This window comes from Parasteatoda tepidariorum, chromosome 5, assembly GCF_982258835.1.
Source record: "Parasteatoda tepidariorum strain Cologne lab strain chromosome 5, Ptep-v5.0, whole genome shotgun sequence".
NCBI classification, from domain to species: domain Eukaryota; kingdom Metazoa; phylum Arthropoda; class Arachnida; order Araneae; family Theridiidae; genus Parasteatoda; species Parasteatoda tepidariorum.
The window spans coordinates 7,864,955-7,890,614 of NC_141759.1; the positions used below are offsets into that span (position 1 = coordinate 7,864,955).

General features: G+C 29.5%; 1 protein-coding gene across 22 annotated transcripts in view; it reads left to right on the forward strand.

Moving 5' to 3' along the window:
• LOC107442536 (uncharacterized) overlaps positions 1-25,660 on the forward strand; it is a 287,072-nt gene that overhangs the window by 164,662 nt on the left and 96,750 nt on the right. For 4 of the 22 annotated variants that reach the window (XM_087163377.1, XM_087163379.1, XM_087163383.1 and 1 more), the window contains exons 4-10: positions 1,754-1,867; positions 10,370-10,483; positions 18,497-18,613; positions 20,977-21,084; positions 22,847-22,954; positions 23,032-23,139; positions 25,248-25,355. In XM_087163377.1, the coding sequence (XP_087019503.1) occupies positions 1,754-1,867; positions 10,370-10,483; positions 18,497-18,613; positions 20,977-21,084; positions 22,847-22,954; positions 23,032-23,139; positions 25,248-25,355 (777 nt within the window). Of the gene's footprint in view, positions 1-1,753; positions 1,868-6,452; positions 6,576-9,164; positions 9,282-10,369; positions 10,484-11,382; positions 11,497-13,455; positions 13,567-15,171; positions 15,286-18,496; positions 18,614-20,687; positions 20,802-20,976; positions 21,085-22,846; positions 22,955-23,031; positions 23,140-25,247; positions 25,356-25,660 lie in introns of all 22 variants that reach the window. The other 18 variants (XM_087163362.1, XM_087163363.1, XM_087163364.1 and 15 more) reach the window with 11 other exon arrangements.

Here is a 25,660-nt window from a genome sequence, read left to right on the forward strand (position 1 = left end):
AATTTATGGATGTGAAAATATTAAAAATTGAGTATTTCTTTAATAAACCTCTAAGCGCTAGAAAAAGAATCTGGTAGGAATGTTTCAAGTGATGTAAAATCTTAAACAATAACTTGACCCAAAAATAATTCAATAAATTTAAGGATATTATGAAATGTATAATTTATGGACACAAGAGCTGGATGTTATGTTTAATCAAATTCAAAATAATCTTGCGCTTAGAACTATGTCTGACCTCACAAAGGTATAATGTCATTAAAGACCTCTGTAGTACTAGACCTTGCATTTAATAGAAGAGATATCCAATAGTGTGTTGGTTAAAAATATAATTGTAGCTTAAAACTTTCAGCATAGTGCAGAAAAGGTTTTCTCTAACATCATTAAGAAGCATGTAAAAGCTATTGCACGGAATTACGTATTATTATTTCTACTGTATTAAGAAACCAAAATTAGATCATGTCAGTAAAACTGGCAAGTTTACTGATATTAACAAAAATTTAACCGGAATGGATTAAAAATTGTCACGACTTCCATACCATTTGGTTACATCATCTTATATGTATCGATTTAAATTACTTCTATACAGAGGAAGAAAAATTTCTTTTATATTTAATTTATTAAAATATTAATGTATTAATATTTTAACTATATATTATTCTTCTATTAATATTATTCTTACTACCAGTAATCAAAATATTTTCTGAAAGTACGGAATAATCTTATTAGTTGAAGTTTCTGGTTAAAAATATAAAGCATAAATGATAAAAGTATTTCTTTTAAATATTAATAAGGTTAATCTATTTAGTTTATCCTAAAATAATTTTCATAATATGCATTATATATGTTAAGGCTAAAGTAACAAATCCGGTTATTATTTATAGTGACCGGTCAATATTAAAAGTAACGGCTTCTTTTGGTCAAAGGGAGAAATATCACACATTATTCACTATAACCATTTATTATTAAATGGTTATTATTAATCATAACCAATTAAATTTGGTCAATGGGATTAAACGCTTAATACAGCATAATTTATACATTTGTGTGACTCTTTGTATATGTGTTACGGTTGAAGTGATAAATTTGGATATTATTAATACTAACCGGTCATTATTAACAATAACTTCTTCTCTTGATTAGAGTGAGAAATAAAAACGGGCGATTTCCTTATCGTGATCTGCGGCAGAATAATCGCCAAGTCTTTGCTGACAACTTCCGGGTAGCAGCCCGTGAGAAAAAAAAATAAAACAAAAATAACATCACATAAAGAGACCAACTCGAAAGGTATAAATCATAGCTCCTACCCCAGGCAAACATCTACATGTCCCTTTTTTAAATTTTTTTTTACTAATTTTTCCAGTTTAAAATCAATTTGACGCTATAGCAATTATAGTTGGCGTGGCTGATCGTGATGCGGAAATATCTCAAATAAAGACGCGAAAGAATGACATTGACTGAACTTCATTGGTTATTATTAATAATAAGCGGTTAATGTGATACATTTGCTTGAATTATTCACTTTAATTGGCTTATTTGGTTATTATTAATATTACCCGATTAGTATTAATAATAACCGACTATTCACATTGACCGGAACATATATACCAACTACGGGTAGTGAATTTATATTCACTGCGGGTACAGTATTCACTACGGGTAGTGAATACTGTAACGTAACTTATAGCGAAAGAAATTCTTCAAAGTTTAATCAGAATCATCTGTTTTACGGGTATTCTTTCTTGTTTCTCTCCAGCTGAATGTAATAGCACTGTCTGTAAAAATGGTGGTACCTGTAAAGTGGTAAACAACAAGATCAGCTGCGGTTGTGTTTCTTCCTACAGTGGTCCTTACTGTGAAACTAAAAAAGGTAAATCGCATCTCGTAAAATTTTTTTTAAATGCAAGTAAGCAACAGTCAAATATAATTAAATAGCCTAAAAAGTAAGTATGACTTAAGTAATTCTTATGAATTTCATCCTTTTTTAACTGGAAGAAATGTTTTACTGTTAAATAACAGAATGGAATTAAGGTATTAAACAATGACGATGTGAATGACATATGATGTTTTCTTTCATTCAATGAGTTTTCAGATAATAAATAAATTCTTTCGCAATTTATCTGGTAAATATTGCACACCTAAATCGAAATAGTTTTATGTCAAAAATTATTATCTGCATTTTGTTTTGTCGTGTCTCATAGGCGACACAATTAAACTCGGTTGAATTGCTTTCATACAGCGCACCATTAAAACAATAGACTACGTCTTTTCATCATATGAAGTCTTACTTTTACTCTTAGGATGATGCTCAAAAATATGTTCTTGTACATAGAAGAGTAAAATATATAAATTATATGTAAAATACATACTTTATTAACTTAGATGAGTAATGATTTCGAAGCAAGCAGTTAGTCAATGCAAAAGAAATGCTATCAGTATAAACGATCTCTTACTTCAAATATACTATGTAGAGATCACTATAGCTTTGAAGCTTAAAGATATGTAACGATTTCCATACAAGCAGTCAGTCAATGCAAACGAAATGTAAACAGGATATACTTCAAATATTCTATATAGAGATCAGTATAGCTTTGAAGGTTAGAGATGGGTAACGATTTCCATGGAAGCATCAGTTAGTCAAAGCAAAAGAAATGTTATCAGGATGAGAAAATAATCTCAAAATCCACGCACTTGAGATTGCGAATCATACTCCCAATTTTTTTGTAAAATGTACATGAATTAAACCAAATATTGTACAGTGCGCCAAAAAAAAGAAAGAAAAACGGATTACTCTGATTAACTTTTTGTCTGATAAGAGGTTCTTCACGTTCTAGGATTCAACTTTAATGATTCTAGGGTGTGACTTCGTATATGCTAATTAATTAGTGCAGACTATATTTAAGTTACGAAATAAGACTCAAAATGTGTACTTTCTCTGAATAGACATGCACTTTTTTATGAATTCGGATTTCAGACCACCAAAATACCGGGTTGTAGCGGCACTGTGGGACATATTGTCCCAGTAGTTTGGTCAGGAGAGCGATGCAAAGTTAGAACATCATAATGCTAATTTTGTCTCTGCGTATTTCGTCATATCTCTGTAACTTTTTAAGCGAATCGAACAATTTGCATGGAATTAATTATCCTTGGATAAGCAAGTTTTGTAGTTGCGTGCAAAAGCCTTTAATTAACTCAAACATTTCTCGAGATTTAGTGAAATAGCAGATTTAGTGCAAAATAGAGGTCTAAACATTCAACCACTCTCCTGAGTGAATTAATTGGGACGATAATTTTCAGATAGCGGATCCCACCTCTCATATATCGAAAAAGGGTATATTTATTCAGAGATAGCAAGTTTTTTTTCTGGTTACGTATATCGTCTGCACTAATTGCATAATTGAGGTCATTCCTTTAATTCATTTAGGTTGTGTCCTGGAATGTGAAGGCTCGACCCTAGATCAAAAAATTTCGGGATGCTTTTTCGCACTGTTCAGTGCACAAAATAATGGCAATTGAAAGGAACATTATTCTATTATCGTGTGCTACAAGTTTTTAGCAGAAGAAGAAAAAAGTTGAAAATATTCGAATTTTACGAAATAATTATCGAATATAAGTGGGTCATCAAACCGTTATGAAATTGTCTGTAGTTTTCAACTGTATGAACGTTTTTAAAGTAACTTTAAAGAAAAAAAAAACATAGCAATGTATATTAGGCAAATCAACGAAGAAGAAATAAGTAAAAAAATAGCAACAAAAATGGTCCTAAACAGCGCATGGAAATAAGTAAGCCAGGCAGGTTTGTAAATAAATTCAACGATGTATTGTAAATTATCGATGTTTTTCAATAATCACGATAACAATATTAAAAATATATTCCTACAATATCTCGTGAATACGACATATATGAAAATATATCGGCAGGCGATAAATATTGACATACGACAAAACCGAAAATACTGACACTCTGTAAATATCGAAAATACCATCATTTCATAAATAATGAAAAATACCGATACTCGTTAAACACCGAAAAATACAGGCAATCTTATAAACACTGAAAAATACCAATACTAGAGAAATACCGAACATATCTTGACCCAATGAATTTCACTTCCTTGCAGAAGGAAGAAGAGAATCTTTAACTTTCACACAGTGTTTCACTTGTCAATGTTTGCTTGGCATTATTTCTTTTGTTGGCTGTACAATCATTATATTGGCCGATTTTACTCTTCTAAAATCTTTAGAACAGAACAGAAAAAGAAGTTTAATAAGTTAAGAAGTCATTAAGCTTATTGAAAAATTAGTTATTTCTTGGAATTGTTCATTTATATTTCGAATTCATTTCAATGAATAATTTTACTTACTTGATAAGCTTTTAGAAGAAATTACTAATTTATTTAGTGAGAAAAAAAATTGAGTTTTACATTTTAATGGTGGCACATATATCAAATGAATATTTGTGAAACATCTTTTATTTCTAAATTTCTATTTCTATTTCAATTTTATTTTAATCTTTCGAAATATTTATTTACGGTTTCTAGGTTTTACGTTATACTTCATTTAATTTATAATTAATTCGTAAATTTAAGTGTTAATGTGATTATGAATAAGTAATGTGTTGAATTTTGTATAGTTTTTCGATTTTAACAGAATACTTAGAAATAACTTTTGTTAGAATTGATATTTTACGTGATCCCTAAAAATTTGTTAATTGTTAAAATAGAGGTGATGCTGGACTATAGGGCCTTAGAGGCTTTTAAATAATGGCAAACCTCTTCTGAACAATATTTTTGATAATTATGTTTCGTAGAATTTGAAATGATGATTTGCATATGAATATTTTACTTACTTTAGAATTATAATCATTGATTCCTACATGTGATTATTAAATGTATTCAAACTTTAAAATGTTTTGATCTTATATATTTAAATCTTAGTTTATAATGTTAACTGAAAATTTTAAATAATTATATTTATCATTCTTTGATATAAATAGAGTATGCGTCTCAAGTTTTCTGCGATTTCCTCACTTCTCACACTCTACCCCTCTCCGTTTCCATTGTTTTGGCAAATCTTGCTTTTTTGTACGTTTCAGTGAGAATTTTAAAAACACTTGAGTAGATAAAGAGTTGCCGAAACCATTGAAATGGATAGGGGGGAAAGTTTGGGTAGGGAAGAAATTGTGCAACCTTGAGACGCCTATCGAATATACAAAGAATATAATAAGTTGTCAATATTTAATTACCTTCCTTCGATAATTACTTTTTACAGAAGTTATGGCGTTAACTGATATATGAACAGAAGTTTGGATATTGTTATTTGCGTCTTATTGTGGAAACATCTTAAAAAATGTTTTGTAGTCCGTAAGTTATTACAAAAGCAAATTATCAAGATAAAATTTTGCTATAAAATATGCTTACGGATACAATATCTTTTAATCTTTAGCGCGTGTCGTGTATTTATCATAGTCACGTATTGTTCAATCATTGGCAAAACACTTTTCGTGTAAATAATTGTTTTAAAAGTTTCGCATGTTTAACTACCAATTTCAAGTTTAACCATATAATGTACAATTTCGTAAAATCCAGTACATCAAATAAAACTAAATTCTGCAAAATTACTAGCTGGAAAATTGATTACAACGTTTGAACGGAGACTTAATTAAAACTCATTATAAATATATTCATTTTTTTTATGGTTTAACATTCTGTATTTTGGCAGTGGTAGTTCAGTGGTTAGAGCATCGGGCTATAGAGCTCTGAACAGTACCATGGATACCGAGATCTAGAGAAAATTCCTTTTCCCTTTAGATCTGTCAACAGCCATTCTTATTTTTAAGATGAAATTTTAAACAGGAAAACCAAAACAAACAGTGTAGTATGGTTACGCATACCTGCCAACTTTCACTCTTTCCGAGAATGGATTTTCAGAGTGGTTGTGAAACAATAAACGAAAAACAATCTGACTCAAAAATATATTTATATTTTGATCCGGTTGAAATTCGCTTGCGTAAGGATTATTATGCTTTCATATATTTATTGTAATTATTTATATGTAGTGGTGGTCAAACTTCTTTACAATTATCATTATAATTCAAAAAGTTAATTGGAATAACCTGAGTATTGCTACCACTTTAAATATCCGCAAAATCCGGAAAAGTTGGCAGGTATGGTTACTTATTCAATGCTCATTAAAATATATTTGTATTTATGTTTAAGGTTTACAATTATATATATATATATATATATATATATATATATATATATATATATATATATATATATATATATATATATATATATATATATATATATATATATATATATATATGATAAAATGACATTTTATTATTTAGTATGAATGTGGTTCGTTCATCATTGGAAATTGTATATTAATTTCTTAATAATGAAACTGTTTTGTGAAAAATTGTAATGATAAATTTTGATGCAACTTAGTGAAAGCTCCCACATCCTGCAATCCTAATCCGTGCAAAAATGGTGGAACATGCATAAAAACTGGAAATTCATATTCCTGTCGCTGTAAGTCAAAATTCGGAGGAGACGCTTGTCAGTGGAAAGGTAATATCTTTGAGTACTAAAAAATACCTGGGACAGTAAATACAGGCATAAATTTGCTGTTACTTCAATTATTTCGAAGAAAAGGTCTTCAAAAATATGCTTTAAAAAAGATAATTGCATTTTGTTTGATCTCCTTTTAAATTAAATTTTGTGAAATGGTATTCTCAAATTGTATTTCTAATGTAAACAGAGTCAATTTAAAATAAACATAAACTTATCTAAAGAATGGATACTATATTTTAAATGAATATTTTAAAGCTTGCTATGTATTTAGCCTCAATTTATAAGGAAGCAACTATCATTTTGAAAACTTCTTCCCTTTTAGAGGCATTTTAGAAAACTGTTTAATATTTTAACTTTTATTTATCCAGCATAGATTATAAAAATCTCTTTATTATGTGCCTTATAATCGTATGTATTGATACTTCATCTTTTATCTATTTGCTGTGATTCTATGAGAGAAGATGAAGTGTTTTAAATTAAAATGTTCTTTTGATTAAAATAGATTTTTTTCAAAATGATTGATTGAAATTGATTTTTATGAATTATATTGAAAATATTGTTATAAATCAGGAAAATAGTGAAATTTTCTACAAAAATTATTGAAGTTTTATAACGTTTTTGTACAAACGGCTTGAAAAAAGGATTTTTTTAACCAATTTAAAAAAACATATTTTGAAAGCAATTAATAGAATTATGCACTTACTTTGAGCAAAATAACATGACGAGAAAATATATTAGAAGATACGTATCGTCAAAGCTTTGAAAAATGATATAACATTGATTAAAAAACTAAAATATTTTTTTTAACCTAAACTGAGCTATTTTTATTTTAAAAAATTCTAATTTTTATAATAAACTAAACGATTTTTTCAGTTTTTTTTACTTAATTCAATAATTCAATCATATATTTTACCAAAATAATTAAATTTATTTAAGCAATCTACAAATAATTTTTGGTTAAATTCGAAGAGCAAAGTAGATAAACCAGGTAAGTGATATTTTCACTGTATCGGGGTAGGAAGAAAAAAAAAGTGAGATCCAAACTAGTTTGCTTTAGATTTATCAGAAAGCAGACCGATAATTCTTTGCTTTATTTTATTTACCACCTCAAAATTTGAAATCAAATTCATGCAAGTATATTCAAAATTAACTAGGATTAATTGTATTAAAATGGAAGAAAAACTATTTCTGTTACATTAAACATACCCATATTAATGGCGATCAATTTATGTTACTTTACCTTAATACCACTGAAAATGAAGTTTACTTTTTTCACCCATTAAGTTATTCATTTCAGTTTGATTTAATATTAACTAAGAGTTCACAATAAATCAATATATCAAACTGTTTGTAACGATGAAGTCTAAAATGTGGACAGGTGTGATAGTATTCCAAATAAAGTAATGAAAGCAACACTAGCTGTCAAGCCAATAAAGAAGGGTAAAAAAAGTTTCATAGCAGACAGAAAATAAAGGAACAAGTTCATATGAGAGCATTTGAAGTGAATATAAAGTCCTATTTTGATGCGTGAGTCTAGAACAAAAGAAGGCTAAATAGTACGATTTTTAGTTACAGAAGATAATTGCACTGTTCCTTTGCACAACCATAATGCTCTAAATATGTCACCAGTGGTAAGTCTCTTATTTCCTCGAAATATTTTATTAACAGGAGCAATGGTCTCACTAGAGATCATTGCTTAGCTAGGCTGTCAGATCCGATGTTGTTGTACTTTCTGACGTTAAATTTTATACCATTTGTTTACAGACGTTTGTCCTGTGCAGTGTACTTAATCATTCGATGGGGCATACGTCCGTATTAAGGTCGCCTTAAGTCCCTAAAAACCATATGAATATATGATTTTTTTCCTTTTTGGACGCATCCATCTTAGAGAAAATTCTAAAATTTATGAATGTCATAATTTCAGACTTTTGACAGCGTAAAACTCCGATAAAAAACATCACACTGTTATAGTAATGATTGGATTCTTGGTACTTTTAATAACAACCCCGAATTTCAATAACTTACACAAGTTTGATTTCTTTTAAATTTCTAAAAAATGGATTTAGGGTAAAATGGCACCTAGAGTTATCTTGCTAAGTTTGATTTTTCTTTTAAATTTCTTAAAAATTGGCTTTAGAGTAAATGGGCACTTAGATTTATTTCAACAAAAATTATTAGAACTGTTGATCTTTTTGAACTGAGTTCCATGTATTTAAAATCTGATGTCTAAAAAGTGTAATAGCCCTTTATTACGACTTAACAGATATTTTGAATGTTCTTACATACTTACATACGAATGTACTTACATCAGCTATACGCAATCTGCTGTTTATTTATTACATACATATGCGTTTTCTCTTTCTAAAATATTCCATCTTGGCCAGACTTTGTATTTACTTTTAATGCTTTCATACGAACTCGTTAATTATCTATACGCAAACATCGGTGAAGTCTTTTTTTCTTAATAGTAACTTTGAATAGTTAACAGCTATTGATGCTGTGTTTCTGAAGCTAACAATAACGTTACTTTATCTATAGAATATTCTAAAGGAAAGTAATATTTTCACAGAGAACTCATTATTTCAGATGCCTGTTACAATAAGCAATATTGTCAAAATGGAGGTACATGCCGAACAACAGGAGTTAATAGTTATAAATGTGATTGCTTACCTCCATATTCTGGACGAAAATGTGAAATCAAAGGTTGTATTTACGATGTAATTTATTGCTAATTATTACTTTCCATTTAATAGGCGAACATCAAAGGTTTACCCAAACTGTATTTGTTTGCAATATTATTTAATACAAATCATATTTAAATATTATCTTTATTACATTTTAAAAAGTCCTATTAGGATAATTATCTTTTAATAAACATAAGCGTTAATTCTGCTCCTAAAATTAAACTGGACCATAATCATCCAATATATATTTAAGTGCAAGATTTATTGATACAAATAAATTTTTTATTTTATTTTGTATTTTATTAGTATCACATTTTACAATGCCCTATACGTTTCAAATGCAATAGCTTTTTAATTTTATATATTGATATTTCATAAAATTATATTTTAATAAGTACATGCATTTATTTTGTTTTTAAAATTAGAGTAAGACATGCTCTTCAAATCTGTATTCGTTGGCAATATCGATTGATGCAAATTATATATTTAGTTTATTTGTATCACTATGCACTTTTACGTTATAAATGTAATGAACATTTTCATTTTATGTAATTATATTTTCATATATACATATGGTATATTTTTCGATCTACAATTAAGGTTATGGTATATGCTCTTCAGATTCGTATTTGTGTGCAAAATTGTTTGATACAAATTATAATTTTATTTTATTTGTATCACAATGCACTTTTACGTTACAAATGTAATATTAAATTTTGTTTTTTATTGTTAAGTTTTAAAAAGTATATGCTTTGACTTTGCTTCTACAATTAAGCTGGACCATGCTTTTCAAATCTGTCCTTGTGTGCAATATTGTTGAAACAAATGACATTTTTTTTATTTGTATAGCATTTTACATTGATTGAGTACATTATAAAACAAATAGGCATTTGTATTTCATCTAATTATTTTCAATAAGTAAATTCATAAATTTTACTTCTGCAAATACTCTGCACCATGATCATCAAAACTGTATTCGTGTGCATTATAGTTTGATAATTTTTCATTATTTGTATCGCATTGCACTGTTATTTAATAAATCTAATAGAAATTTTAGACAATTATCTTTTAAAACGTACATAACTTGATTTTTCTTCTGTAATCAAGCTGGACCCTGTTCATCCAATCCTTGTCAAAATGGTGGAACCTGCAAAGAAAATAAAAGTGCTTACAACTGTACCTGCCCAGTTCAATACACAGGGAACAATTGCGAATTAAAAGGTAAAAATTGTCCATCAAACATAATTAAGTGCATACCAGTCAACTTTCTCTTTTTCCGAAAATGAAATTTCCACGAAGAAATAAAACAATAACCGAAAGACAAGCCTACTTAAAAATATATTTATATTTTGGCCTGGTTGAAACTCACTACAGTACCGATTTAAACATAGGATATGGAGTACCTAGCCCGATTGACCACCACTTTTTTCTTGAAATTAATATAATTAATTGAGGGAAGGGGGGGGGAGGAAGCTTACTTGCTTAAATTAAAGATACACTTTACTAGAAAAACCATTATGCGTTTAAATATCTGCAATTATTAAAGAAGTGGTAGACAAACTTATTTATAATTATTATGGTAATTCAAAAAGTTAAAACCGAAACTGATAGTAGAAAGACGATACGAGGCGGGAAATGATGGGCCGAGATAACCTGGTTGGTAGGTCGTGAGTTCGATCCCCACCCACAGAAGACTCTCTGTATAGTAACCTGGTGCACGTTAAAATTGTCTGGTCCCAAATTCCTTCATAACAATCAAGCATCTCACGATATAGTGGGGAAAAAAATTCTTCATCTAATATATCTCGGGTATAATAAACATGATCATTTGAATAGCCTAAAATATATAAAAAGAAACACAAACATTTTTATTTTCTGCAATTTTGAAAATTTTTACGAATTTGTTACATTTTCGAGTCATTTCTGGCATAATCTAACTAACAAAAACCCGAAACTATATTAAAATGCGAATTGGTGTCATTATTTCTATATTTTTCATTAAATAAATTAGCTAAAGTTTTATACATTGAAATACTAAAAATATGTACTTGAAAGGCGCGGCGGCTTCCTTTAATTTATTCTATTTCTATAGTATTTATCTGCATTCATGTCCATTTCAGATGTCTGTTATAATAAACAACTGTGCAAAAATGGTGGTACATGCAGGACAACAAAACCTAATAGGTATAAATGTGACTGCAAACCTCCATATTCTGGTCCAATATGTGACAAAGGTTGTATTTCAATGCTTTTTGTTAAACGCCCAAAAGAAAAGTGTGCACGCGTGAAAGCGTTAGGAATATAATGGGATAGTAGCACCGTCGTTAAGGATTATAAGTAAAGGTATCTAAATTAATTACTCGTGAACACATTAATTCCTAGAGAACAGAGCAATACTCTGTACCACCAATTTTTATCACAAATGAAGAGCGTAAAGCAGAAATTTGTCACTAGATTGCAATTGATTTGTGAAATTAAGTCTTCTGGAACAGCATAAGGGCAGTAATACCATTTAAGAGGCAATTTCAAAGCTTAATGAAAAAATTTGTCATTAAGCAGTTGCTGTTTATGATTGCTACTAGAATAGAGAGCAATGCGCAGTAGTACCAATTTTAGTAACAATTGAAGATCTGAATGTGGAAGTTTGCCAAGGAATGCTAGCTGCTTATTAGTAACATTATCTAGGACACACGATTGTGGACAGAACAAATGATTTAAAAGCTTTAGGAAAGACGTACATTAGTATCGAACTTGTGAATTCCCAGTAAATTCATTAAAGATCGTAAGTTAATACTCTTCATTGCTGTTGATTATGATTAGAGGTATAGCTCTTACACGTTTTTATTACCATGAAAAGTTTGTACTACTATCCTTACTGTTATCCCGACGCTATCACAAGTGTTCATTTTTTACTTGGGTAACGTTTATATGAAGTAATTTTTACTTTCTTCATACATTTGCTGATTACATATTGATATATTGCTTGTATTGTTATGATGAACAAACTGGTTTTTGATATCAGTCTTTCATGATGATTTAATACGGCTTCAGATATGACTTATATAATTTTAGTATATGCATTAATTTTGCTTCTAAAATCTAGGTAAAACATTCTCTTTAAATCAGTGTTTGCATGCAATATTGATTGATACAAATTATATTTTCATTTTATTTGTATCATCATGCCCAAGTACGTTGCAAATGGACAATGCTCATAATAATTTTTGTTTCTGTGCAATATTATTTAATACACATTATATTTTTATTTTATTTGTATGACATTTTACTTTGCCCGTATACGTTATAAATGTAATAGGCATTTTTATTTCATATAATAATTTTTAAAAAACATCCGCACAAGTTTTGCTTCTGCAATTAATCTGGAACAAGCTCCTCAAATGTGTGAAATATTGTTCGATACAAATTGCATTTTTTTGTATTACAATTCACTGTTATATTATAAATGTAATAGACATTTTAATTTTATTCAATTTTTTTGATAAGTATAATCATTAATTTGTATTTACAATTAAGCTGTACCAGGCTCCAATTTATACTTGTGTACAATATTGTATGATACAAATTATGTCTTTATTTTATTTTTATCACATTTTACATTGCACTCTAAGTTACACATTTTTATCTTATATATTTATATATATATGAATCAATTTTGCTTTAATCTGGGACATTCTTTTCAGACCTGTATTTGTGTGCAATATTGTTTGATACAAATTATATTTTTATTTTATTTGTATCACAATGCACTATTACGTAATAAATACATTTTTATTTTTATTGTTATCTTTTAAAAAGTAAATGTCTTGACTTTGCTTCAACAATTAATCTGTACCATGCTTATCATATTTGTGTATGTGTACGATATTGTTTGATACGAATTAAATTTTTATTTAATTTGTTTTACATTTTTCATTGCACTAACACGTTATAAATGGTACAGGCATTTTAATTTTGTCCAATTATTTTTAGTAAGTATATTCATTAATTTTACATCTGCAATTAACTTGGACCATGCTCATCAAACTGCATTCAAGTGCAATATAGTTTGGTAAAAATTATGTTTTTATTTTATTTGTATCATATTGCACTATTATGTCATAAATCTATTAGATATTTTATAAAATTGTCTCTTAAAACTTACATAATTTGATTTTGCCTCTACAATCAAACAGGACCATGTTCTTCCAATCCTTGTCAAAATGGAGGAACCTGCAAAGTAAACATAAATGCTTACAACTGTACTTGCCCAGTTCAATACACAGGAAATAATTGCGAAATGAAAGGTAAAAATTGTCTATGAGACACAATTAAGTGCATACCTTCCAACACTCTTTACGAGAATGAAATTTCTAAGTGGTAGTAAAACATTTAGTGAAAAACAATCTTACTCAGAAATATATTTATATTTTGGCCAAGTTGAAATTTGCTACAGTAATGAGTATTATGCGTTCATATATTTATTATAATTGGTGATGCAGTGGTAGTCAAACAATTATTGAGATTAAAATGTCGAATTAAATAACAAGAGTTTTGCTACAACTTTAAAAATGAATATAGAATCTTCTAGGGAAACTGGAAGTGTTGGTAACTATTAAAAAGGAATTTTTGGAACTAAATAGCACCTTCTCATTTTGTGGCAGAGTTTTTTAAAAGCGAAACTGATTGCAGAAAGACAATACGATGCGGAAAATAATAAATAATGAGCGTTGGGCCCATGTTTAAGAGTTAGTGAGTTTGATCTCCACCACCCGAAGTCTGTCAGTGTAACTGGTACTCGTTAAATCTGTCGGGTAACTGAGTCCTTCATGTTCCCAATGCATTTCATACCTAATGGGTTACTAAACTGGATTGGTTACTAGATTAATCGTTCTATGGTTTAAGTGAAAATAAAGATCTGTTGATGAATAAATGGATGCATAAATGGGTTCGCCATTCATATATCCACGGCTTACGCTTTTACGGCCAATATTTGTCGATTTTCAAAGCAATTACGCTTGTCGATGCCAATATTTAAGCTAGAGACGTTGTAAAGGAATACATTTCAGCAATATGCGATGTAAAAAGGATGTCATTCAAGACTTGGAAAATTGTTGAAAATTCCGGTTAAGCTTCATAATGGTCAATAAGAGTAAGGAATTATATAAGGTGTAACAAAACTGATATTCAAAACTGATAGTATTTATAGAACTTACCAAAACAAACACTTTCACTTTGACTGAAAAGCAAAGAGAGTGAAGAGAAGGCGTTTGTTTAAAAATTCGGTTGATTTGCTTTCACCCCTAATTTTTTTCCCACTGGGAAACTCACGATATTGTGAAAAAAATATTCTACGTCCGGTATATCTTATGTATAACAACATGATTATCTAAATACCTAAAATTAAGAAAGAAATGCAACAATTTGTATTTTTTAAATTTTTGAAATTTTTACTAGTTTGTTAACTTTTTGTGAAATTTCAGTAATGACCAACATACAAAAACCTCGAAACTGCTTTAAAATATGAATTAAAAATATTTGAAGATTTGCTATTTTTTTCTTATTTATGATCCAATAATTTTAAAGAAAGTGCAGTTAAGAAAAATAAGGAATGTTTTCATATATAGGTACATTATATACATTAAAAATACATTAAATTTATATACAATAAAAAAAAAATTGCGGATATTTATTAGTATCTCATGTCGTACAAATATACTTGTATTATTAAACTAAACGTTAAAAACACTACATATGCTTTAAACAAAATTTAGTTTCTATCGCATAATAATTTTAATTTTCAGCTGTTATTATTTCTATTTTTTTTACAATAATAATATGCGCTTGAAAGTTATGGCTTCCTTAGATTTATTCATTTTCTACAGTATTCATCTGCATTAATGTAATTTCAGATGTCTGTTATAATAAACAACTGTGCAAAAATGGTGGTACTTGCAGGACAACAAAACCTAATAAGTATAAATGTGACTGCAAACCTCCATATTCTGGTCGACTCTGTGAAAAAGGTTGTATTTCAATGCTTTTTGTTGAACGCTCAAAAGAGAAGTGTGCATGCGTGAAAGCGTTAGGAATATAATGGGATAGTAGCACCGTCGTTAGAGGTTATAAGTAAAGGTATCTAATTAATTAGTTGTGAAGAAACGGATACTTCCATAACAGAACAAAGCGCAGTAATATTAATTTCTCTCACAAATGAGGAGCGTAAAGCAGAAATTTGTCATGGAATTTCAGCTGTTTAGGGATGTTTCCAGAAAAGAGAAACGTGCAGTAATAATCATTTTAGTGGCAACTGAAGAGCTTAATTGGGAATTTTGTCACTGGGTGGTTTCTGTTTATGGATGCCTTCGGAATAGAGCAATGCGCAGTAACACCATTCCAGTAGCAATTGCTGAGCTTAATGGAAATATTTGTAATTAAATGACTACTATTTATGGATGGACCGGAACAAAGCAAACTGATGCAATACCAATTTCAGAAGCAATTTCAAAGCTTAATGAGAAAATTTGTCACTGAATTGCTGCTGCTTATGATTGTCACCAGAACATAGCAATGCGCAGCAATTCCAAATTTAGTAGCAATTGAAGAGCTGAATGAGGAAATTTCTCACGCAATGGCTGCTGCTTATGTTTAATACTGTCTAGGATAAAGGGTTGTGGACAGAACAAATGATTTAAAAGCTTTTGGGAATGTCTTACATTCTTATCGAAAATTCGAAGTCCCAGTTAATTCATTGAAGATAATGTATAACTTAATACTCTTCATTGCTAACGTTTACAACTCTTACCTGTCTATAAGCATGAATGTTGGCATTGCTATTGCCACTGTTATCATAACGCTATCACAAGTGTTCACTTTTTACTTGTGTAACTTTTATATAAAGTGATTTTTACAATTTTTATTCATTTGCTGATACAATCTATTGCTTGTCGTATTTCTTATTGTCATGATGTTCAATCTGGTTTTATGTCAGTCCTTAATGATGATTTAATACGGATTGATAATTACCATTTCTTTTTTTTGCAATTTACAAATAATTTAAGTGGTTTTAATTAATGATTGTTGATAAATGTGACTAATTTCAATATTATTAGAATGACTAACTTCAATGAAGTTATGAAGTATGATTCTAATATTCAATTTTATGTTCATATTTAATTTAAAACATTTGTAAGTGTATATTCTTAATGTATAATATGAATTCGTGAAGTATTCAACAAAATACTTAAATATTATATTTGGGTGATAAAATGATTAATAATTATTATAATTTTTAATTAATTAATTAAAATAATTATAATAATAATTCTTAATTAATTACAATAATTCTTTGACTAAATGAGATGTAGAACCACATTTCCATTACCAATTTTAATAGGTGACACACAAATGGTATAACTTTTTAATCGATGCCCTCACTAACAATATATTTCCTTTGTCATGTTCATTTTTCACTTTTTTCTCTAGAACTGATGGTAAGAAATGAATATTTTCTGAACACTATTTTGAAACTCATTCATGGAAAGACAGTTTCTATTAATCTTTTGCCTACGGCACCAAATAGCACCCGCTATTCTGCACCATTAGTTGTACTAACCATAAGCAAAAGGTTAACCTTTTATTATTTTGGGATGTCAGCAAAGTTCTCCCAGTATAGCGGCAAGGACATGAAGCCCTGGTCTGTGCCTCAGTATCTCATCTAAAGGTGAAGAGCCAGCATCAGAAGACCAAGTTGCTTTTGAAAAAGCAATTTAATTTAACAATGATTGAAAATAGTCTCGATTACTCTTAGATTTTCAAGGAAATCAGTTTTTATATTTTTAAAAGCTTTTATGCTAGTTATCTGTGAGTAATGATATCTTAGAACTTTTTTTTGAACAGTATCCATTGCTTTTGTCACAATGCGACATATGATGCGACCTAAAATGCAACTTATAATGTGGAACTAAAATCTTGTTATTCAGGCACGTGATTTTTCCGCATTTTTTTTAGCTGTGCTTTCAGTCTATTTTTGTGTAATTGTGTTTTAATACCTCAAAATATGCTCACAAAAAGGCATTTTTTTCCCCAATTTAGTAGTTTTCATTCTGAGTGTGTACATGTCTGTTTAATGTTGATTGAAAAACTGAGCAGTTAAACTAAAATTCTTTAATTCTAAGTGAAAATAAAATTCAATTCTGCTAACAAATGTCATTGAATTAGTGTTACTCGTTGCTAGTAGCCGTTTTATGGAATTTAAAATAATTTTTAAATTACTAATAGCTTCTGAATATAACTCATTGTAAGTTTCATTTCCTTTAGGAATTGATTCACAAAAGTTATTGCATCAGTGTAGGGAAGATAAAAAAATTGCAAACAAGTATATAACAATAAGTATATTAGATATCTTGTTGGTATGAAAGGGATAAATGAATTGTGTATGACAGGAGCTCACAAGTTTCTACAAGTTGCAACTTTTTAATGAGATTTTCAATTGTTTCATGGTTGTCAGTTCACATAACATATGTATGTGGTATAATATTAATCAAATACAAAATACATACCTGTCAGCTTGCACGGTCGTTGAAAAAGATTATACCAAGTGGTAGTAAAACAAAAATTTAGTTAGGAGGGAACTTTTTAAAACTACAACTATTAAGACATCTAGCTAACGAATAGATGTTATATTCATACTTTTTTAATTATTGATTTGTCATGGTAGTTTAAATTTTTTTTTATAAATTTTAAATATTTAATACGCTAAAATGCTAATGTTGCTACCACGACGAAAATTGTTTCTCAACGGTCGTACAAGTTGGCAGCTTTGGTTATGTACGTTTCATTTGCTTCTACAGAAGAAACGAAACCTATGGAAATAAGTTGTGACAAAGTAACATAGGCAATGTAGTCCAGTCCAAATATCTAAGTTGTTAGTTAGAAAGTATTAATAATAATGTAACTATTAATAATGTAGAAGAAAATATATGGAAAAAGAAATTACCATCCACCCTCGAAGATATCACCATCCACTATATGTATAATTTAGACTATGTTTTCCTCTGGATATGATAAACTTATTGATTACTATACAAAATATCCTTTTCAATTGAAAACAATCATTTTTATGTGTTTTTTGTGCGCTTTTCTCTTTACTATTTTATGTTGGATAGTGTCTTACTTTCATTATCTTATAAATTCTTCATATTTATTTGGCTTTTTCTTTTTCTTTTGCAAATGAAGTCAGCGCATGTTCATCGAATCCTTGCCAAAATAAAGGAACCTGCATAGAAGACAAAAATAATTCTTACAAGTGCAACTGTACTGTTCCTTACATTGGGAAAAATTGTGAACTGAAAGGTAAATCAAAAATTAAACAAAATAGCAAATCAATTTTTTAAACATTGCTCAGACTTGTGCTTTTTTTTTCTTTTGTTTTGAAGTGAAAAAAGGTTTTAAATGCATTGACTACAAATAGTTAATCCGCAACTTTTAAAAATACCCTTATTGGCAGCATATTGAAGTTATAAGAATGCAAATGCTAATATTCAACCAGTTTAAATGGGTTCAAACAGTTCAAATTTAAAATACACTTACTTAATATATTTCAAATTGAAGTTAAGGATTCATATATTTTTTTTAAATCATTAACTTGCAGACAAAAAACAAAGGCAATATTTTTCACTTCCCATTTTCAACATAAATTACTTAAGTGCTTAGTTATTAAAATTCACTAAAATGTCCCTCATACTCTTTATCAATTCCTACATCCATTATGAAAAACTCCACTTATTATTCTGTCACAAAGTAACATGTTAGGTCAACATAGAAACATGTTAGAAAATCAAAATACTAAAAGTTTGTAAGTAAAATTGTTTGCACACTTTTTTTTTGCTTAAGCCTGTTATTTTAAGAATCAGAAATTGTTTAGTAAATGAATGTTGGGAATGTCAGATCCATTGACTATTATAATGTATCTTAATCTAATCCCCGGCCATAATATTTGGGTGAAATATTGGATGTAGAGATTTTTCACTTTATACAAAGTGCGCCAATTAATTTTCGGTATTGATCAAATAACTCCTGAAAATATTGTGAATTAGATACCAGTTTAATCTTACGAAGTAACCTCCACTTACCAGTACGTTTCTGTACTCCCATGTAAAATTTTCAGAAACAACTTTTACTGCTTTTCCTAGAGATCTGGACGTTCCTAAACTTTTTCTTTTAGTAAGTTTTGCGAAGTAATCCTCACACTTAGCAATGCAATCCTAAACTTTGTTCTTTTAGCAGGTGTTTTAGTTTCTCAAGATGTGGAGATGGATTATTCGTCATAATCTCTAGAAAAAGCTTTTGGGAGCAGGATATTGAAACAGAAAAATTTTCCTAAGATGAAACTTTTAAGGACATCAAAGACATTAAGCGCATCGGAATTGAAATTTGAAAGTCGTTTCTATAACTATAACTTTTACAGCCTAGCTCAGATGTGCAATAAATAAGGCTGAGGTTTCTTCGAATTATTTTAATGCATCAGGCCTGTGAATTAAAGGCTGCAATACATAGTTTTAATAATATTTGGCACATTTATCAACTATGTGCATGCAAAATTACTTGTTTTACAAATAATACATAAGAATGATTTCGAAAACTTTTTGATCCCTCAGTTTTTAGGCAACCAAAGTTTAGCAAACCCTTCTTGCTTACGCGATAATTTTGAAAAATGTCTCATTGACTATTATCTATGATCAATTCAAATAACGTTTTTTAAATAAAGCTTTTAAAAAGTGCCTTGTAATAGCTGTTTTCATAGTCCAGTACTGTAAAGCATTCCAGCAACAGCCCATTGTGAACCAGGAGGGAAATGAATCCTCATGGAGTTTGAGACTTCCCAATTTTATGACCGACTGCGTGATTATGGCAATGTGGTCAGCACTGTGCAAAGGTCATTTTTATTTCAAAGAAAAGCTAATAATCAATATTCTGCCGAGTAGGCTTCCAGCAGCCACTGGGGATCGAACTCCGATCTATCACAATGACAGCTCAGTGCCTTAACCACTGAACCATCACGGCTCTAGCACAACCTTGACTTCTACTAAAACTCAAGTTTTTGAAAACCTCTAAAATTATGATATTTGAAGTAACAGCGCTTGCAATAAAAAGTTGCTTCACTTATTCACACGTGTGAATCTTTAAATTCGAAGTGCGACGTGTGTGAATCTTTAAATAAAATTGAGTTTGCTAGAAAAGATGCTTTAGAATCTTGCTATATTTGTTTTTTATTTATTGAAAGAAAAGCAATCATACTTGATAGCTCATTGCAGAATGTAATGTTTTCGCTAATTGTATTTTTTAATTAATTGGGGTCGAAAGTTTAATAACCTACAGGCTATTATTTTTACTGTTAATATATGTTCCTTGTTATAATTCTTTATAGATGTCTGTTATAATAGACAATTGTGTCAAAACGGAGGCACGTGCAGAACCACATCTCCTAATAAGTATAAATGTGACTGCAAAGCTCCATATAATGGAACACGGTGTGAAAAAGGTTGTACAGAATATTATTCACATATTCATTTTGTGTATAATGGCAGATTTTGTTTTGTAACGCTAGATTCATTATAGTTCATATATTGTGAAATTATACTTTGATAGGATTTTTCCATTCCTTATCATAAAATGTTCGTACAGTTTTTAAATAGTTTATTTTGAAAACATTACAGATCCTTGTTCTGAAAACCCATGCAAAAATGGTGGAACTTGTAGTTTTAATGAAAAAGGCTTCACTTGTAAATGCAAGCAGCCCTACAGTGGGCCAACATGTCTGATAGGTAAGCACATTGTTTTAAAAGTCATTTTTTATTTTTCTTTCAGAAATGGATAGGTTGCTATCATTTAATATCATGAAGTGGATCTAAAAATTTTAATTTTCAGTTGCCAGGCAGTGACCGGTTGATTCTAATAACATAGTATCCGCATTTTTCTAAAATATAATGAGTACGAGACTAATATCGATCGATGAATTTAGTAGCCACTTTTAGCAAACTTCTTTTTTTGCTTGGATAAAATAATAATTGAACAATATCATTCTAGAAATAATCTGCTGTTATAAAAAGACAGCTGAATAAAAAATTATATGAATATTTGACAAAATTTAGTTAAACATGTTGATTTCAAAAAGCTTGATTTAAAAAATATTTAGAAAGGCAAAAGTATACTTTACAACTTTGAAAAATGTGAATTGTTATAGAACTCTCCTTCCACGTGAATCTTTTCATCAAAAAGTGATGGGTTCCGAAAGATAAAAATTTTGAATGGAGACTCTGGACGTTTTAATGGAAATTCTGCTTACCAGAGCATTTCTGCTTTGATGTACTCATGTATACTAACAATTTTAATAATATTCAAAATATGTTAAAAACAAAACAATGAGAAGAAGTGACCTGTTGTTTATTTAAGTGGCTACTTTTCTTTTGTTGACTGACTAGGTGGCGAGTAGTTAGTTTCAGGTATATCATGACCTATAAAAAAAACTTTGATGTGCAAGAAATTTCAATAGATTTAAAATTTGGAAGAAAAACTGGATTTCTTGCAAAACATTCTGCTCTACATGGATCAGATGTGCTAGAGTTAAAGTAAAGTGAAAAATAAGCCTGTCAAATTAGCCAAAACCAAACTTAAGCTGCCATATTTTCTTTTTTTCCATTCTGCCTCTGATTCCGTACGAATACATTTACAACTCTCCCGTCTCGAAAAGGTTAACGAAAAAGAAAATTTCTAAGTCACTCTGTACATATTCTCTTTAATACAACCTCGCGAAACTGAGTCACAAGTATTCAGATCTGGAGAATATGATGGCCAAGTGGGCCTAAGTTCTGTGGCCTTTGGGTATCCCAGATCCAGAATGCTGTCCCCAAATGCTCACCCGGGACATCAAACACTCTCTTGGCCTGATGGGGTCTAACTCCATCTTGCATGAACCACATGATGGGGATGAAATCATTTCCCAAATTCTTCACGGATCACTCAGTAGTCACCATGCCGTCAGCGACCTCGACACTTTCACCTTTAAATAGCCGAAAACAACAGGTTGCATGCGCATACTGATTCCTATCATACCTCGTGGCCAGCCACAAAGTTTAAAATTTATCATGCAAACCGTTTAAAAATTTTGAGGGTTTTATTTCGTGCAGTTTAATAATTGTCACTCTGTACCTAAACCTTTTGATTTTAAGGGGGAGACAAGACGGATAATGTTCTCCTCAGCGAATATCAAAATAGTTTTCATTAGTAGTATTAGATCATTTATTTGCTAAAAAAATAAAATTATCAGGCAATATAATTTAATTTATAAAGTATCTAAACATTTCAGTTTCAGGAGGGACAGAAGGGAAAGTGTCACCTCAGAAAGTGGGAACTTTTTTTTTTGTTTTTCAATGATAAACTCTATTTTTATATATTGAGATCAGTAACTAATGAAATACATTGTAAATTGCAAATTTGCTTTATTAACAAAAAATATAAGGTTTATTAGCTTATTAAATAATAAAATGTGCTGAATAATAAAATATATCCAGACTTTACATTTTTCAGATCCTTGCTCCAGTAAACCATGCAGTAATGGTGGAACATGCAATGTATTTGGAAACAACTTTAAATGCAGCTGTAAAATTCCATTCAGTGGAGAAAGATGCGAAAAGAGTAAAAATTTATTATCAACATAAATATTTTCTATTTAAAATGCGAATATAATTATAATTATTTCTTCTATTTTAAAGACCCATGCACAGTTAATCCCTGTAAAAACGGAGGAATATGTACTGTTTCTGAAAATGGATATAAATGCAACTGTAAAGCGCCATATTCCGGAGATAAATGTGAAAAAGGTAGTGACATTTTTTAATTATGTTTGGAGAAATTATTAAAAATAATAAAAATATTGTTCTTTAAAATTCAAAACATACAATATTAAATAAACAAAAAAAGTGTTCGAAATTAATTAAAAGACATATAGAAGAAATGAAGTAAATATTACGAGATTATAGAAAAATATTTTAATAAACTGAAAAAACATTTTTGCTAGAATGCTTTTTTTTTTCAAATAGTTAAATTACATAATTAAATTAAGTGTGATGTATCAGTTTAGAAGCTCTTTAATTTAGTTTCTTTTGACTTGTTGCTTATACATGCTTAAGATTTATATTTTTCCAACCCATTAAACGCCGCCATATGAACCGTTGATAAAAAATAGGAATTTTGGTATATTTTATGGAGTAATAGACATTTCTAATCATATTAGCTTTAAATTTTTTAAAAAAATTTAATTTTTTAAAAGATATAATAGGGTCCCAAAAAGGGAGACTTGGCGTTTAATGGGACTAACATAGCTCAATTACACACTACGCTACAAGTTAAACGTTTAGTTTCATTACTTGCATATATTTTGATAAAAATCGCCAAATATATTTTAATGGGATTAATAAAGTAAAATTTGAAATAAACATGCTTGAACGAAGAAGCAAAATAGTTCATAAATATTTTTACCAGTTTTATTATTATTCTTCAAATTTGCCTGCATTTTTGTATGAAACAAAATTGTACACTTTTTGTGAAGCATTACTTTACATTTTTCATAACACAAAGGGGTGTTCTTTTTGCACAACTTATATTTTGACTGCTTACCAGCCTGTGTAATTAAGTGATTAACTCCATCAAATCGAATGTTGGTATTTACTTGCCCATGTGGTCCAAGTCCATAAGGCAAAGTCTCCGGTCCGTCCCATGACTACATCGCGAAGAAATGTTAATTTTGACATCTGTACATTAACCTCACGATGAACCCTCCATGCTGCTACCTCAGCCATGTTAAGAACGTTTTTAAAAATGGGCCACCACCACTTTTTACAATTTATTTTTGGTCTGTAAGAACTGATATCGGTCAAGAATATCAACACCACCCATGTTCTGATTATATGAGGCAACTATTCCAGGTTGAGGTAAATTAGTTTTCTACCTGGACTTTTGGCACCAACGTTTTACACGTCCTATTGGTTCAATTCCCTCAAAATTTTATGCCAGGAATACAATTTTATTGTCTTTCCATTTTACAACGTAACACTCTTTGTTGTAACGCAGACATAATACTACAAGCACGTAAAACTAGATTTATGACCTGAGAATTTATCAGTATCTAATGTTTCCATATAATCAATGCTTGCTGCACAGTTAAAAACCTGCGAATCACTTTTAAAAAGTTCCTTAGAAAAAAAAAACCACACTCACCGAACGATTAGATCTAAATACTGAGAATTTTATTTTTTATCTTACAGTTTGAATCATTCTATGTGACAGAATGGATAATGGGAGGGGTCACAATGAGCAATTCAATACCTGCACTGATAATATTTGACCTTCAACAACAAAAGAGAGGGTACTAAGTATGACGAAAAAGAATTCATAAATATTTGCCTTTATGTAAATGTGTTGAGGATGGTGTTAGTCACAGAAGGCCAAGTCTCCCATTTTGGGACCTCTTTAAATAAACAACTGTAAAATCGGTCTAAATCAATTTTTTAAAATTTTGATGGTGACTATATGATGACAGAACAATTGTTTTGTATATTCAATATTTTTAAATTATTCTACTTGAAAAATTATTTTTTTTCTGAAATTATTTTCATTTGAAGTAAAAAAAGCGATTTTGATTACATTTGGGCAATTTCTAAAAAAACAATTTACATTTCGAACCTTCTGTGAAAATTTCTAATAAAACTAAAAACATTCAACAGTCGATAAAAAAATATAAAAAAATATGCATGTGAATTACTCAGCGAGAAAAAAATTCTTGAACAAAGGTTCCCAAAATGGAAGACTTGGCGCTTAATGGGTTTTAAACCTTGTGATATTAGTTTTTTGATATCATTTATTCCATTACATCAAATGTTTATTACTTGGTCTTAACAGTTTATAAATAGTATATTTTAAAAAATTTCAGATCCTTGTTCTGAAAACCCATGCAAAAATGGTGGAACTTGTAGTTTTAATGAAAAAGGCTTCACTTGCAAATGCAAGCAGCCCTACAGTGGGCCAACATGTCTGATAGGTAAGCACAATGTTTTAAAATTAATTCTTTATTTTTTTTTTCAGAAATGGATAGGTTGCTATCATTTAATATCATCAAGTAGATCTAAAAATTTTAATTTTCAGTTGCCTGGCAGTGGCCAGTTGATTCTAATAACATGGTATCCACTTTTCCCTAAAATATAATGAGTACGAGACTGATATCGATATATGAATTTAGTAGCCACTTTTAGCAAACTTCTTTTTTTGCTTGGATAAAATAATATTTAAAAAATATTATGCTAGAAATAATCTGGTGTTATAATAAGACAGCTGAATGAAAAATAA